Source organism: Callospermophilus lateralis, chromosome 9 (genome assembly GCF_048772815.1).
Source record: "Callospermophilus lateralis isolate mCalLat2 chromosome 9, mCalLat2.hap1, whole genome shotgun sequence".
Taxonomy (NCBI): domain Eukaryota; kingdom Metazoa; phylum Chordata; class Mammalia; order Rodentia; family Sciuridae; genus Callospermophilus; species Callospermophilus lateralis.
In genome coordinates this window covers 35,552,128-35,570,852 of record NC_135313.1, presented here as the reverse complement: position 1 = coordinate 35,570,852, position 18,725 = coordinate 35,552,128, and the positions used below count along the sequence as shown (strand labels likewise).

The 18,725-nt window shown below is 37.0% G+C and overlaps 1 protein-coding gene across 2 annotated transcripts in view; it reads right to left on the bottom strand.

Moving 5' to 3' along the window:
* The window catches only part of Satb2 (SATB homeobox 2), a 169,423-nt gene that overhangs the window by 80,097 nt on the left and 70,601 nt on the right, over positions 1 to 18,725 (bottom strand). For both annotated transcript variants that reach the window (XM_076866187.2, XM_076866186.2), the window contains exons 4-5: positions 18,025 to 18,148; positions 10,753 to 10,855 (exon numbers count right to left, since the gene is read on the bottom strand). In XM_076866187.2, coding sequence (XP_076722302.1) covers positions 10,753 to 10,855; positions 18,025 to 18,148 — 227 coding nt within the window. The remainder of the gene's footprint in view (positions 1 to 10,752; positions 10,856 to 18,024; positions 18,149 to 18,725) is intronic.

Below are 18,725 nucleotides of genomic sequence, written 5' to 3'. Positions count from 1 at the left end.
CTCTAGCCTTATAAATAGAATAAACAAATCACATGGCCAGTGAAAACTAGTTTGTGGGGATTGTTTGTTTGTTTGTTTTGTCTTTTTCTACATAATTCAAAGTCAAGTTCTCAGGGACTGAATGTTTCACAAGTATTTATTAATAGATCACCTTTAGGAAAAAAAAAAGCTTTCTTTAAATGCAGGAATTTTCATATCTATAAACCTAATGCACCTCTTTCAAACTGCACTGGCATTTTGGGTATCACCAAGCCCTACCATTTACATAAGAGTTGAGGTAGGGAACTTAACCTTTCTATATATTGTTGTTATTTAACTCCTACAACAACTATATAATCCAGCTGTTAACATCCCCACCTAATTGAAGAAGTAGAAGTTCAGAAAAACTGGTGTCACAAACCTTAAAGGTAAAGACAGAATTAAAAGAAAAAATTTAAACTTGTGTCTTTAAAGCACTAAGGCCTGTCTCCCACTGCTTAAGCTAAACTTACCAAACTGGGGCACAAGGCCATTAATGGTTTTAGGTCAGGACCAAATGACTTCCTTTCAGACCAATTCTGCTTTCTGTTCATATGTGTGCGCGCACACAAGTATATGATATGTACATGCATGTGTGACATGATAAATGGATGAGTTATCTGAATGGTAAGAGCTCAAACTGAGGTACACACACATACACACACACACACACACACACACACACACACACACACACAAAGTTTAAGTTACTTATCTAAGTAACCCACTTGTGAATCATTCTGATGTGACATAGAGTGAGAAGGCTGGTCAATTTTAAAACATGGTAAAACCACTGTATTCTCAATAATTGAATCATCTAATCACAAATAAGATTATTCACATTTTTGTTTAATTCATGTGAAAAATATTTACTAAACAACTACTATATGCCAAGAGTGATGGCAGCCCCGAAAGCTACAGTACTGGGTAATAACAGCTTTAAAAAAAAAAAAAACCTCCATCTGTATTTTTGTTTCAGATAAGTTAACTATTTTGTACATGCTTCTGAGCCTATACTATCTGCCTATGATTTAAAGTAAATTTCTATTTGATAATAAAATACCTATCTTGTCAGTTTACTAGCAATCCATTCTACTCATCTACAACACAAATATACACTAATTGTTTTTATTTTCACATATTCCCCCCACACACATTTTTTTTTCCATCAGTCAAGAACGCTTTGTCCCACAATGAGTGTCAGCAGCACAAAATCTCAACCAACTGATGAAATACACAAATCACACAACCAAGGGCTTTGGCAAGTGCTTTACAAAGTAAAGAGTGTTTCTATAAGTAAAGAGTGTTTCTTTGAAACAAGTAGCCAACAATAAATAAACTATGGTAAACACACTCATAGAACATGGCAATAGCTTGAGAATCTCAGGCAATCCCAACAAACTCACATATGATTGAACTATATTAAAGTGACAATCTACAAGTCTGACCCATAAAAATGGCAATTCTGTATGATTCAACCTGGTGTTTATTTTGACTCCTATCTCTGAGCTGGGCTACCTATTAACACTAAACAAACTTCTTGTTCCACCCTCCAAAGTCTTTCAAATTATTCTTATTATTAATTTTTTAAAATGTAAATATAACACTAATTTCCCTGGTAAAATATAACAACATAACATCTTTGTATATTAAGTATACCCAGTTACTATAAATACTTGTGATTTATTCTCTTATAGTCAATAACTATTAGGTAAGAAATCAATTAATCATATGAAAACCATTTTCTGTTAATACAAATATGGACAGACATGATTGCAGAAGCCAGATCTAACATGCTGTATCTTTCAAATATAAATCTACACCATTAAAACAAATGACTGAAAAATCCTATTACCAGAAGAGTTCACTAAATATAACTGAAGAAAATATTTAGGAGTCTAAAAGAGCTGAAGGGTAAAAGGCGTAAGGGACACTAAGTCTCTCAGGACTACCAAATCTAAAGATCTTTTTTCCCCTAAATTTGTTAAAGAGAATCTGTCTCTGAGTTGAGAACTTGCCTGCAAAGTCTCTGCCTAGAGCGAGATATTCAGAGCCAACTTGTTAACTCCTAATAAAACAGCCCCATAAGTGAGGTATATCAGCCAGCACTGTGATATACCACATGACTGGTTTTCTTAGGTGTATTTTCCCCTTATTATCAACTTCCTTTTTCCATCATATTAAACTCTACACAAACATATATAGCCACTGTAAAGCAACTGGAACCGGGACACCTCTGTTTCTTTGGCAATGAAAACTCATAGGGTCCATTATGTTCCATAGAAAAAGTGAGCATTGTTCACCTTTATCCTGCTGCAATCTCCACCTTCTGCATGCAACAGTATCATCCCTTCTGGTTGCAAATAATATTTAATCACAGTCTGATAGCCTTGATCATTTCAAGTATTCTTTTAACTGTATAGGTGAAAGCTACTTACATCTAATGAAATCTTTATTTTTTTCTCTTCATTTTAATCTGAAGCTATGAATCCTAAGGTACATTTAGTACATGACTTTTTAAAAAGTCATGTTGCAGAAACTTAACATTATCGTTAAAAAGTATTCTGCCGTTACTACTTGGCACTCTATGCATATTAATTCTTTAATTCAACTTATTGAGCAAAGTTAATCAGAACGATCAACCTATGATTCATTCTTTTCCATAGATCAATCTCTCTAATTTTATAGGTCATTATTTTTAGAAAAAAAAAAAAAACAAACATTAGCTGGAAAAAACCTCAAAGGGATGTACCTAATTTGTACTTAATAAGGCATTACTGTCCCTTTTGGTGGAATTGACTGATATTAAATCTTAGCCCAATAACTAATTAATAGAAAAGGAAAAATGATTCTGATTTACAATTTGCTAAGGACAGCTGCCAAAATTAAACAAGCAAAGATTTACTTTTTCTTTTTTATCTCAATTGAGAAATCAGATAACAAATAATATTAAATGCAATATAAGGTATACAAAAACACACTCAGACAATTCCATCTACTTAAATTCTATTTTATTTATATTTAATAAATACCTACAATATTCAAGGTCCCAGGTTCACAAGGAACTTGGAGGGCATAAAATGAATGCACCCTCAATCCCATGTTCTTTCAAGGAGCTTCTGGCCAGAAGGAGGATAAGCCAAGAATAAAAATTACTACAGTAAATGGAGCTTAGAAAGGTTACAGCTTGAGAGGCCCAATTAGAACTCAGTCTGATTTTGTTCTACAAATAATTCAAGAGTCAAGGCCATTTCCCTGGGGGGTTAGGACTCCAAGGTCAGATAAATTCTTGCAAAGGGCAAAATGAAGGCCTGTATCAGTTGGGGGAATAGCTAAACAACTGTCTCCATGAGACAATGTGATCTCTGTGCTTGCATATGAGAACCCTTTGGGTAAGAGCTTCAAGTACCTTAAGGAGCTTAAACCACCTCCCAGCTTTTAACTCCGCAAATCCACTGAAGAATAAAAGATAACAATTTTGATGCAATAGATCAAGAAACCAAGAGATGTCTCTGATTGATCTTCCTGGTTCTCCCCCAAAAGAGGATAACTCTATAACCATGCCAGATTTTAAATTAAACTGGGCATTTCCTGCTCTATGTATAAAACCTCTCATTCCACATCTTTGTTGATTCTTGGTCAGGCAACACCATATCTTTGTTTTTGAGTTTCTGGTTTTGTTTCTGAGTAGGACAAATGGAAATATAAAAGTAGGAGAAATCCAATGAATACTACAAGAGAGAAATTGAATTAAAGAGACCTGGCCCACTATAAATCCTTACCCAGGTCCCCTGAGTTCACCTCTCTGGTGCTTCCCCATTGCTTCCCACACAGGCTCTGTCCAGTGTCTATTTCAGGTGTCTTCCTCACCAAGCCCCAACCCAACGACCTCTCCTTTACTGCAAAATCATCACGACCCTCCCAACCCCCAAAGCAAAGTACATCTGTGCCTCCGATCCCAGATCCCATGTACTCTTGCCTCCTCTTCAAAATGATTGACTCCAATCCTTTTTTGCTAAGAATTAGCTACATCTAACCTAATACTTCCTTTAGATTCCTCCCTTGCTGAGTCAGCATCTAGTGACTTCACTTTCTTCCACTTCTGTCCTTCTTTGAAGCACCACTTCCCTATTCTCAGCAGGGAAGCAGCTTCCCCCAGCTCCAGCTCTCCAGCTCCCTCCTGTTGGCAGGTTCACCAACACTTTCTCACTGGTGAACCATGGACCCTTGGCTTCCACAGCATCTCACTCTCTCTCAACTCAGCTCATGGGCCTTTTCATCTCATAGCTTTCACCACCCCCACACCCAGCTATGCTCTACTGTTGATTTTTACCAGCTGCTGTAGTTTGGATATAAATGTCTCCCAAAGGCCCATGTGTTGGAGGCTTGGGTTCTCCAGAGTATTGCTACTGAAAAGTGGAGGAGCTTTTAAGAAGTGGGGCCTAGTGGAAGGTCTTCAGATGTGTGGGTGGGGTGGGGCGGGGGTGCCCTTGAAAGGGATAATGGAACCCCAGAACTTTCCTCTTTCTCTCTCTTTTGGTCGCTGGCCATAAGGTGAGCAGTTTTGCTTCACCAGTACTTCTGCCATAATGGGCTTTCTCATCACGGGCACAAAAGCTACATGGCCAACTAACCATAGATTGAAACATCCAAAGCTGTGAGCTAAAATAAACATTTTCTCTTTTAAGTTGATTATCTCAGGCATTTGTTATAGTGATGGAAAAGATTACAGAATCATGATAAATGGGCAACCTCTAAACATGCTGTGCTCTTTTTCCTCCCTGTAAAACTCTACTACTCATTCTTCAGGTATAACTCCTGTGCTACCTCACCCCAACCATCTGGGCCCCCTGCAAACCTAACACCCAACTTCCACTACACTAGTTTATACCACTGCTATATATTTGTGGGGCTCCTTTTCTGGCTAGAATAAGCAACACAGTTAGAAGGAGGAACCATGTCTTACATGTTTCTGGCTGTCTCTCACTGCTTTTAGGTTGCCTGCAGAAGAACTCGCTGACGGTCTGTTTAATTAAAGTTGTGTATCATGACTATAATTTTTTTAAGGAAGTCCTAAGTAATGTTCCCTACTATACTATAATCCCACCCTTAGAATCCTGCCAGGCATATAAAAGAATGCCCAAACTTACTTTTAAATGATAAAAATGTGTGTGATAAATGATAAATGATTTCATAGAGGATATAGGCTTTTAGAAACCAAGAACTTCTACTTCTTTCAAATAATAAGTATGTGTGATGGATGGGAGGTAGAAAAAAATGGATGAAAACAGATAATTTTCGCATCCTATTTCAACATGCATTTAAAATGGTAATATAAAGATATATGATTAAAAGAAACAAACATTTTATATATATATAAAACGTTTTATATATATATATATATATAAAACGTTTTATATATATATATAAAATGTTTGTTTCTTTTAATTAACCAACATATCATTAACAAACTCACACTTCTTTGAACATTTATAAATAAATACATTAAGGCCAAAGAAGCAGCTACCAAGCTAAAACGAACTTTTTAAGATCCAAGCCAGGAAGGGGTCCATGTGTGGACTGAATGTGCAAGGCATTCCTTGCACACCATTTTCCTACTTGGTGACACCACCGATAAGCTTCTCACTGGAGGGCCACAGAGTTTACGTGGATAATGAATATATACCAGGGATTGTCACAGGGCAAATGAACAAGGCTCTTCCAAATGGTGGAAAGCCAGCAAGATGGAAAATGGCTGGTTGTGGAAGTAATGTTTCTATTGTTGTGAATCCAATATTTATACAAAACTCAAAGGACTGGATGTTGGTATTAGTTTCTGCAAGGAACAATACAGGCCGCGAGCAGACAAAGTTCCTAGCAGGATACCTTCATTTAGATCTGAAGGTGAAAGCAAATTTCTTTCATGACTCAAGAATTAGGTAGACAAAAGTAAGTTACTTTTACCTCATCAGAGCTAAACAACAGCAGAGGCAGAAGTACCGAGAGCTGATTAAAGGCATTGTCCTGACCGCCCATCCCACCGTGGCTAAGCAAGGGCTGCCTTATGGAACCAGGTCAGGGGACATTGATTTCTCTATTCAACTCTGAGGCACCACTTTGTAAATGACACAATCATTTTTGGGTACAAGAGGTGCTTTAAATGTGGTAACATTATATCATTTCAGCTATAATGATCATAATTACTTATTTCTTTTAATCACAACCCACTTAACCACTTTAGTACAGAAGACTAGTTCAAGGAGTTTAATTTTCATTCAACATCTAATCTTTGTGTTTACTGAAACCCTTCATGGGCTTTGTTTACCGTCTGCTTGCTGGCCTGGACGTTTGATCTTGCAAGACTAGATCAGACAGGGTCAGATAAAATACTGATTACTAGAATAAACCAGGCTCAGGAAAGTAACACTGGCTTTTAAAACGCGCTTTTGTCCTATATTTTTAATTTTTTTTTTTTTTTTGCACAAAATAAGCTCAAATAAACAAATAAGATTTAAGAAAACACAATCAAGGGTTCTTGAGAAATGACAGAGAAAAAACGTGACGGGAATAATTTTGCACCTTGGACAAAATACAGGATTTGGTTAGGTCTATCATTCTGATGATATTATTTTACGACACAAATAATTTTATGATAGCCACCAGTATTTATGTGAACTTTGAATGACCCTTTAATTCTTGATACATATTAAATACTTCAGGTTGACCCCATCCCACCAAAGATGATAATTCATTTTGCTTTCAGAAATAAAACATTTTTGATGAAAAATATTTTAAATATAAAATTATTTCTTTTAACTTATTATTAGAATACATTTAAAACATATATCATCATTGTTAAAGTACTTTTCTTATTTCCCCTGCAAAAGTAGATTGCCATAAGAGTATGATTTTGGTGGTATGGCATATATAAATACCTCTTAGTTTCATAAAATGATGGGACAAATTCACATCTAGAGCTCATACAAAAGAACAGTGGGTAAAATCAGTGGGGTAAATCCCTCACAATACCAATACCTCAAAATAATTTTGTAATACCATGAATGTTTCTAGATGTCTAGGATTATCTGCTTGTCCAACACTAAATCTCCTCAATATTAAGCAACTTTTGTTTTTTGCTTCTAGACAAAATATATTTTTCCTTATACTTGGGAGTTTATAAATTCTACATGATAAAATCTAGGCCAGAAGCAATGCTAGGATAAGATGGGTGGCAAATTTAGTTAGTTAGTTAGTTAGGTACTGGAGACTGAACCCAAGGGCACTTTACCACTGAACTAAATCTCCAATCCTTTTACTTTTTATTTTGGGACAGGTCTAAGTTGCTTAGGGAATTGCTAAATTGATAAGGCTGGCCTCAAACTTGCTATCCTCCAGTGTCAGCCTCCGGAGTTGCTGGGATTTCAGGGGTATGATACCACACCCAATGATGAGTAGTAATTTTTAGAAAATGTTTTCTATACCAGCCAACCATCCCATCCATCCCTCCATTTCCTTCAACATGGAAAACTACCGGAAAGCAGGTTCACGGTCTCAGATCCTGAACTCAGAGTATACAAATTCTGTCTCCCCATCTCTCCTAAAGTATCATTAATGTTAACTCAAATGTCTGTGTCAACTTTGATTGTCTTTGAAATTAAAGAAAAAGGGTAAACAGAATGTGCTTTTCTGTGATCACTGGGGAAAATAAAGTTAACATTCTAAGCCAAACCAATTTAGGACTTTTTAAAGAATAAGTGTAAATAGTTTAGCTGTAATAACAACAAATTCAAAAAATGCACATTAAAATATTTACTTCAAAATTTAGACAATTCCATTTGTATATAGTTTTTACATCTGTTTTTAATGATATCAAATTATTGATTGTTCATTTTTCTCATATTTATTTAAGCATTAACTATAGAATTTGCAATCTGATCTTTTTTTTTAATCCTTCCAGTAGACTTTTATTTTTGCCAGGTTTTAGTCATATTTACTTTGATCTTTCAGAGTATATAATTATTTTACTGTTTATTTATTTCTATGAAAAAAGAAAAAATTGACCTAGGAGATCTATATGTGGCAATTTGTAACAGAATCACATAGCTTATGTTTAGGAAATCATGGTTTTGATTAAGAAGCAAACCATTTAGTTCCCACTGTTTTATTAAAACAGACATTAGCAGATAATAGGAAACATATTTAACAATGTAGTCTGCATTTACTTTGGGACATCAGTAAGCTAGCTTGAGATTTTCTCCTACACTGAATATCAGCCATGGTAGATGCAAGCGGGTAACTCTGGGGTAGAAATGTAAAGGGGGAGGGAGCACTTGGAACTCTTGACTTCTGGGTTCTAAGGAGGAGCCCCAAAGTAGAATTCTAGTTTTTTCACTACTCATTTCCAGATTTGGAATTCATTACTTCTTTTATTTCGAAAATGGATGGGAGCAAACTAGCTGTTCAAACCAAACCATTACTTCCCCACGAGAAATGGGTCCCACGAGGTAGGAACTCCCACTGTGACATCTATTCCCTGCAAGAAGCATCTAGCAAATGAAATATTCCCATCTTGGTCCAATACTTCCTTTTTTCTGAGGGTCGAAAGTTAATAAAACACACTTCTATGGGTGTTTATTCTCTGTACACCATTATACCTGTCATGAATTCTTTGTTTTTCCTCCCACTCCCTTGGTTGATGAATCAACACCACTTGAACTGTTTTATGGCAGCTTGTGTTTACTTCACACATACCTTAACCTTCCCTTTTCTCCTCCTACTGACACACACACAGACACACACACTTCTCAACAGTAATGACTAGCTCCATCTCTTTGAATAGCATGTGTACACAGTGTCTGACAGCCTCTTCAGGCATGGATCCTTGACCTACTGAATGAAATCAAGGTCTCAGTCTGCTTTTATGGCACTTAAAGATTTAACTGTGCATTTACTATCTTGAAAAAATATAAAGCTTGAAGAATCCAATCTCTAAAAAAGAAGAGACATGAGTGTTAATGTACACACACACACACACACACACACACACACACACACACACAGACAGACATACACACACACCGTGGTGGTAATTCTGAAAACAGTGAAGAGTTTTCAGTCTTTCCGAATATGGAATTATACTCTAGCATATTAAAAGAGGACTCTTCTTTTCGCTTATCACAAAAGTTAATGGGATCTAACAAATGACCTTGAAGCTGTGTGATTCTTTTGAGTTTTAGTCAAAGAGGATATGTTCAAGCACTTTAACAATCCAATTTTAAAAGAAAAATTGGGAGGCAACACTTACAGAAAAAGAAACCCTTCTGAACCACTCAATTATGTCTTATAACGAGGAGTTATTCATCTTCTCCTACATAAGGGTCAAGTATTAATATTCTAAAGCATGTTCCCAAACCAGATTCTAAAGGGCTTTAAGAATTTTAGAATACACTGAAAAGGAATGGATCTTAATTCAATTTTCAGGGCACTTAATTTCTCCTGGGTGGCTCAACATTTTGACTTTTCTTTTAAATTATATATTTAACATAAAATGCTTTCCTTTATCATCAGCAATGTGCCAATGTATGTGAAGCTCAGTTCCTCAAAAGATAACTGTGTGAACAAGCTTCCAAACACTCAATAGCCAACAGCATTACTTTAATAGCTGACCCCTCTGAGGATGGCTGCAGGTGATCAAACAAATAAATTCATCATTTACTTTTACCTGCTTATCACAAATTGTCCTGTGGCCCTTAAATGGGGCAATGAGCTCTCAATCAGCTATGAATACCAACAATACAACATGATAGACACAGTCATTGTCATGCAAACTATGGATTGGATGGACCCTCAAACATCAATGCTACAAAAATACCCCCAATTCCCTCAGAAACTGGTCACACTCATCTTAAGTGGAGTGAGAGTAATAGAATCTTTCTAACATTAATATATTTGCAAAGGTAAAATATTCCTGATATGTTTAAAGAACAATGGGTGATCCAAATAGCATGCTATTGCTGCATTTTTCAGGACCAAACATAATTCCCTATACATTACTTCTTGTCCTACTACTAGTACTATTAATTATTATTATAGTATTATAGCTACTAATTATTAAGTGATTGTGCCAATATTATCTTATTTTGCCCTCACAACTACCAGTAACTTGAAAATTTTCATTATTTTGAATTTGAAGATAAAGACAGTCTTGATGAAGTTAAATAATTTGCTCAAGTTCAGATAGCTGGTAAATGTAAGAGATCTGAACACAAATCTGTTAAAGTATATAGCCCTTGTTTTAGTCACTGCTCAGAATGGTCTCTGAAAGAACACATTGTCAAAACTACATTTCTGACCAAAGATCTCCTGATGCTGTGACAGTTGTTCCAGTTTGATAATCAATAATCAAACCATAAGTGCTGATTTAACCTAAAATAACTGCTTTTAAATTTCCATTCTAAAGCATTTTGGCCTTTGCAATTTTCACTGATAAAAGCTACCAACTTAGTACATTATGCTAAGAATTTTATTTTTAGTTTTAATACCATCTTAGTTTTCAGGGAGCCAATATAGATCTCATGACAGAAATATTAGGAATCTTACCTTTATAAAAACTATATAGTATGTATGTGTCTGTGTGTACATGTACACAGAATCTGAAATTAGCATATATTCCAACAACAACTCATTGACCTAAGAATCTAAAAATAGGCTTTAAAAACAAAAATTTCAGCTTACCTTTAATCTTCTTATATTTTTTATACCATCTCCCAAACTCCTGGCACTTGGTTGCTGACACATTGGCATAATATGTGCTATTTACAATGGATGAAATCATACTCTGAAAAGAAGGAAAATAATAGTAATTTTTTTCAAATATACAAATACTCCTTTTTAAGAACCAGAGATTGGAGTCCACACGGATCTTCTTTGTCTTTTTACCTTGAAGCATTTATTCTGCAAACTAAACCATTTAACCTCAAATGTGATGACCTGGATTAGTGAATCCTTAAGCTTATATTTATACAATGACAGTGCTATCTCCAAAAGCCAACCCTGGGCCAATATCAAAGATGAAGAGGGCAGGACACGCAGATTAAATGCAAAGGGGAAGAACAGTTGTGATTGAGGAACCAGAGCAAAAGGTGAGATCAGATGCTCCTGCATCCGTAATCCAAATAATGCCTTTCAGATGTTTCTGTTCCGCTTCCAACTGCAACAAGCTTACACAGCCAAGATTCTGAGAACATCCGTGCTACACACTGCAGAACAACATTTAGGGAAATAAGTTAAATTAATATAATTTATAGAAACGTGTGATTAGCACTCGTGTGAAAATTCACCAAATGAAAAAATTAACAGTCCTATTTTAGAGCAGGGGAAACTAAACCTAACACTTGTTCTGTGTTTCAACCAAAAAGGAATCAAAGCTAAACTTCCTGAGTTGCTTACGTATATGATTCCTCCTTGCTCTTCATCCTTGTCTCCCTCCTCAGATCAACTCCTCAGTTGATTTGTGTTTAATTGGAGTTAGAAGGAAAGCAAACGGGAGAATAACCTGATTTAGCATAGAAAAACTAAAATTATAATTGTATACCTTGAACTCAATGTCCTACAGAGACATACTTGCCAACGATATGGCACATCTGGGCCAACATTGGTGGTGGATGTCAACTTATATCAACTGTGATATCATATGTGTATGCTTTCGATATAGATTTTATTTTTGTAAATTTTCATCTGAAAACAAAAGAGTGTAAACAACTCAAGAGACCCAAATGACCTGCACGAGATTTAATATTTTGCCTTGAAATCTCATCTGTCTCGAAAATGTTATCCCCAGACATGCAGCAGTTCAGAGGAATCTTAGAACTTCTAATGACATTTCTACAAAGTAGTAGAGATAAAAAGGATAACAATAAATCAAGTCCATGGCAAGTTATTTACCAGGAGGTTCAAACAACAGACCGACATAGACTCCTATTTAAAACATCAGACTTACTTTCTTTCGTAATCACTATGCAGCACCAGTGGAGGTGGGGGCTCCTAATTCATTTCACAGAAACCTCTTTGGCCCTTTCTACATAGCAGATGGCCGGCCTCCCCCAGTTGCTGATCTCTAAATGACAACTCTTTTCTCTAAAGGGAGACAGTGAGAAGGACTCTTTTAATCCCAGGGTCTAAACACAGCACTGAGAACTCGAAGAGCCAACATCACCTGAGTTTCTCACAAAACTTACAGAGCACTGCCTACTCTCTTAGGAAATCAGATCCTAATCAACCTGAGACAGGGTTCTACTTTGTGTGTTATTAGCAGAGTAAAGCTGTATCCTGATTGCCTCCGTTAGCTCCCTGTCTGGACTGGGATTTTCTCTCTGTCCCTAGACTGTGGGACCCTTGAGGACAGTAGCTATGTCTGTTTCACTTTTTTTCTCCCTCGTGTCTCACATAGTTCTGATGTGGGATATCTGAGTCACTGAAATTTAACACATGAAAAGGGACAGAGATGAAATTTTAAAATACCAAAGTGAAATGTCATAATAATAAAAATTTTAGCATGAGAGCACCCTAATAATAGATGCACCAGCCATACTGGTGTATGGGAATAGTTGTGAATGTGCTTGTCATCTCTCTATCCTGTTTATATGAATGTTATCCTTGGGAAAGATTGTATATATAGCATGGCAGGAGTCGGGGCTAAAGTTTCTATTGTAAAGTAGTCTGGAAAACAGACTAAAATGAAAGTGTTTAACTACTACCTGGAGCTATTCCTCAACTCTACCTGGCCTATAAGGTAAAGCTGCAGGCTCACATCATTCTGGCCTCTGATAATTCATATTCGCCTCACTCTCTGGCTTCCTTATGTTGACCTTGCTCCAGTGGCAGCTTCACTGACATTTCACAAGGCCATTGTTAACCTATGTGGCAAAGAAATGAAAATCTGGGCTCTACTATCTCTGTCCAGCTGGGCCTATATTTCACACAACTCATTTAAAAAGGAGGCGTTGGTGAACAACCACACAGTTGGGCTTTTAGGGTCCCCACATATTTTTGATAAATGAACAAAATCTGCAACTACTTTTTTGATCAAGAATGCAATGAAATCTATATCCACGTCATAGAAAGCATTATTGATACAAATAATCCAGAAGATAGGTGCATCACTATTTTTAACAATTAAATAAGGAACTATTTTACTGACTTAAGCTAAAATCAAAATAACTTTGCATAAACTAAACAAACATCACTTTGTTCGGCAAGGACTATGACAAAGAAAGGATGAAGGAGCACTTATGATGGACAATCAAAGGAGCCCCCATTCAGGCCTAGACACAGCCATAAATTCTGCATAAATAGTCATTGGAGACAAGGATATTTTGTGAATAACATGAATTAAAATAAATTTTTAAAAAGGCTTAAGGTATTTTTCCAACTACAGAAACTTTTGGAAAATTTCAGATGTCTTTGTAATTCACTTTAAAATTTTAAATATAAAGACTTTAGATGGGAGCCAGTTGTTTAGGCCATACCTACAATACCAGCTACTCAGGAGGCTGAGGCAGAAGTACCACAAATTCGAGGCCAGACTGGGAAACTTAGCAAGAAACTGTCTCAAACATTAAAAGAGGACTGGGGATATAGCTCAGTGGTAGAGTGCCCCTGATTTTAATCTCCAGTAAAACACACACACACAAACACACACACACACACACACACACGGACTTGGGATGGGGAACAAAATCTAAGTGTCCTTATTTATAGTCAATCTGACACATAGTTCAATTACTCCAAGGTAACCAGCTGACTTGACTTTTCTTTAAGCTAAACTGTAAGAGAATATTATAATAGTTATTAATACAGTCACATGCTGCTTTAATGATGCTTTGATCAACAATGAACAATATGAACTTATTGTTGCATATACAACAATAAGACAATAAAGAAGCTGGAAAATTTCTATTTACATGCCTAGTGACATGGCAATGTAACACACAACACATTTCTGGTGTGTTTGATATAATGCTGGTATACACAAACCTACTGCTGTCAGTCATATAAAAGTATAGCTTGTACAATAATGTATAGTACCTAGCATTTGATAACAAATGATTATTACTGGTTTATGTACTTACTATACTGCATTTCTTATCCTTATTTTAGAGTGTACTCCTCTCACTTAAAAAGAAAAAAAAAGTTTCTGGGAAACAGGATGACAGCAGGCTCCTACATCTCAAGTTGGAACTGAATCTCTTGAGTGCACCAAGAGGCCAGACTGAACGATTGACCTATGCCAGTAAGGTCTGTGTGAGAACACTCTATGATGTTCACACGATGAGGAAATCATGTAAGAACACATTTCTCAGAATGAATCTCTGTTAAGTGTCACACGACTATACTTATTTTAGCTCGATTGCCTTATCTAAAAATAAATTTTCTTTTAGGTTGCTGAGATAAAATTTTAAACTCACTTGTTTTTTAACTAGCCCAGAGAATAGATACCTCATGTGATTGTAAGTATGGTTCTATTTTCAAACTGAGGGCTCAGAAGCTCAGAATGAAATTTTTTTTATTTTTTATTTTTTTGTCCAAAGTCAAACAGCAAGTGGGAAGCAACACAAAGAGGCCCCACTACTGGACTGCAGCATTTCATGGTCTCTTAAGAAGAGAAACAAATTAATGGGAGGAAGGAAATAGTCATCACCACGTCCATCAGCTGGCACAAGCTCATGCTGCAACTACTTCTTCAGACCAAACAAGAAATAAGGTGACAAATAAATAAGTAAAACCAAAGCAATGACTTCAGATCCATTCTATGTGTTAATTAACAAGTTTAGAATCAGAGAACACTAAGGAACCTAAAGGCAATTTAGAACTTATTAGGAAAAAGCACAACTTTGTTAAACACAGGTTAAGATGATTTACACAATACACTTGGAAAGACAGAGATCTGAGCATCCCCTTTTCCTGCAAAAAGAAAAAAACATACAATGAAAAACTGCATAATTATTCAATTAACTGAATCACTGGATATAAGAAATAATTGAATAACCTTCACCACATTCCTATTGGTGAGCTGAGATTCATTTGTTTGAATAGCAATGTGACACTAAGAGTAGCTAAACTGCAGATACATAATACATCTGCTGTGAAAGAGAACATTTCAAAACCAGAGTGAATGATTACAGGTTCTGTGAGTGAGAATGCCCCGGGGTGGGGGACATCTCCTGCCTCCTTTTGCATGAGACAGGCAATGAGTAATATGTGCATCCTTTGCTCATTTTCAAGCTACTTTGTGATATGTTCAACAATGTATTAAACATGAGATTATAATCTACCCTTCAATTTAGTAAAGAGGTAAAATGAGAAATGAAAACCTTTGCCATTCTAATTGAAAGACACACTACCTCCAGAAGTTTGGAGCATGAAAAGACTACTCTTGAGAGCTGGTGGCCCTTCATCGTGCCATCATTTCTTATGGTCACTGCAATGTCTCAGCTAGAGATATGACTGTCAAGCTGTCGTCTGTGAATCTCCTTCAACATGAGTTATGTGAGATTGGGCCACAAACTAAAACAACCACTCTTGAAAAATAACTGAAAGGGACAGTTGGCAACTGCTTAACACAAGATAGGATACATCCCTATGTACATGCACTTAAGACTAAATGAAACGGAAAGTTGGCAATCGGTTAACACATGACTGGTCCACACAGTCCATCGCCACTTGTCTACAGGCAAACACATGCTCAATTTGGTTTTTTCTAATAACCCAACTGGCTGCTTGATTTCACTGCCCAGTTATTTTGGCATATTTTACACATAAGTTAGGTGCTTTGATGATCCCCAATTGGACAAGGCTTGCTGAGAATGTCAGAAATAATTCCCCCCACAGTCTATTTGTATAGGCAGACTGTAAAAATGCTGTAGCACCATCACACTGGAAATCCAGTAACATCTTCACAGTTCAATAACTTTAGTCAGTCCTTTCTTTCCTCAAATATTTGACAACAAAACCTCAGCTGAAGGCACAAGACAGAGCTGTTTCAAAGACATATGGATATGCTAAGGGAAATAAGCCTGCAAAAATGGACACATATCTTATGATCCCAATTAAGTGAGGTATCTAAAGTAAGCAAATTCATAGAACTGAAAGTAGAAACTACCAGAGGCTAGAGGGACAGGAGAATGGGACATCGCTGCTTAGGGGTTACAGACCTGTTTGAGGTGATTAATTGTTTGGAAAGAGGGATGACAGTTGCACAACACTATAAAGGTAATTAATGCTACTCACAGACTTAAAAATGGTTAAAATCATAAACTTCATGTTATGTATAGTTAACCACAAAATAAGTTATCTAAAGTCAGAGATAATGTGTGGTATAAGAGCATATTGCAAGGGGCGTGCATTTGCAAATTATTTGTTCTTCATTGTGATTTTCAGTTACAAGACTGTCTTCTCTGTAGTCATGCCATTTGGCATCTGGAGAACCTCCAAGGTGGACAAGGTAGGTACTGGTAGCTCTGCTTATTTAAATGGATCAAAATCCTGAGGACCTGAGGTTTCGCAGTCAAAAACAGTCCTCAGTTTTTAACTCTTCCTCATGTAAGAATAAATAAGCCACAGGAAACAGTTTTCATAATGCTTTCAAACTGCAGCAGAAAGAAGACCACCTAATAAGGGGTGTAAGGTGTGGTAAATAAGGCTGCTTGGAACAGCCTATAAGGTTGAAAAAGGCGCTGGAAGTGAACCTTAGGGGACATGGAAGAGGCTGTCACCACTTAAACACATTTTGAAAGGTGAAATCAAAAATAAATACACAGAGACACAAGACAACCTATACTTTCCAGCATCTGGCCAGACAGAATGGCTAAATCATGACTTCCCCCCTTTAAATATACATGCTTCAGACTACAATTGCTGCCCTTTTAAGGGCTTCTCCACTCTTTTATTCTGCCGTCAAGGCTGCTCTTTTGAATTATAGACCACTGGGATGTTCAAGAAAATATGTACTATCCACTGAATTGTTCCTTTATGGAACTGCCAAGATGAATGAGGAAATACCTAATATGGGTTGGCTTTGGTTCATTCCTTTGATCCTTTCAATCTTTTATTTTCATGGTTTTAGCTTATGCTGGTTCACTAAAAATGGACTATTACTTTTTCTCATGGTGCAGTTTTACATGTTGAACTTGCTCAAAAATCTCTACAAGTGTAATGGATGTAAAGATCATCTCTCTCCACCAAAAGGAAAGAGGCCTGATTTGTCTTGCAGAGATGGGTTAAGGAATGACTGACTCATTCCATTGACCAAGCAAAGCAATGTTCTGGTGCACAGGCTTTGGAAGGGAAAGTCTGGAGCCAGATTTCAAGTGGCCACTTAACCAGCTTGAGTACTTTAGGCAGGATTTTTTTTTTTTCCATATTGGGCACTGAACACAGGGACACTTTGCAACTGTCTTACTTCCCCAGCCCTTTTTATTTTTTATTTTGAGACAGGTTCTCAATAATTTGTTTAGGGCCTTGCTAAGTTGCTGAGGCTGGCCTCAAGCTTGCTATCCTCCTGTCTCAGCCTCCTACAGTCAAGTACCACAGTGCCTGGCCCTGAAGTGGGAATTTAAGTTTTAATCCAAGCCCCAGTTTCCTGGTCTGTAAAACAGAGACATTGAACCCTACTTCCAATGATCCCTACTTCATCACCCCTAACAGGTCTGTAACTTCTAAGCAGCAATGCCCCATTCTTATAACTTAAGACTGACGCTAAATATACATGAAAAGCTGATGGTTATGTAAGTAAGAATGTTTTCACATGTTCCTAATGCATCAAAGTTCTCAGTAAGTGATAATTTCTACTGTATAACCAAAAGCACCATAATCTCTGTTTTTTTCCACCACAAATGTAGTGCGACTGCATAAATAAAAGAAACGACAGCTGCCTAAGCAGAAGTAGCCTCCTGCTAGACAGTCCACCGATGGCTTTCCATTTCCCAGACCTCCCCTGCAGATACTGACCTGGGAGAGAGGGCATTCTTTGGCTAATGTGCTCTGGTTCATCTCTTTGAGCAGTTCCTTTAAGGCATTGCGGACTGTGGCATGGTTCCACTGCTCCGCAGGCAAGTCTTCCAACTTCGAACAACTGCAAAACAGAGGGACAATGAACAACCCAAGAACTCAAGGGAGGGCTGTGACAGCAGAAGACAGGAGTGCAGTGGTGGCTCCACCACCTTGCGCCAGCATTAGGAGAGCTGCCGAGCCATGGTGTCTAAGGTGGGCCCGAAGGGAGGGAAAGGAAGCAAAACTGCCTCTCCAGGAACTTGAACCTCAACAGGTCTCTAAGTTAGTGATCCCACTTCCTAACAAAAGCAGTCACTTTGAATATGAAGAAACACCTATTTTTTAAAAATAGCGATTTTTTTTCCCTCAAAGTGCTAATGAAAATGGCAAGGCAGTGTGGCGATAAACTTTCCCAACACATATTCAACTACTAGGCATTCCTAAGGTCAAATGTCGGCAAATGTTACAGCAGATCTGAAGTCTGAAGGCCCAGCCTCCACTCTCACAGAAACAGAGATGTTACTCTTCTGTCAAAAGATAACTTCTAAGATAAGACACTGGAGCATTCCCAGATAAGGAGAGGGATGTTGGGTCCCTATTAAAGAATGAATTCTCCAAAAGGAGAAAACTGAAACACAGCATTCCTGAAGTCACAACTA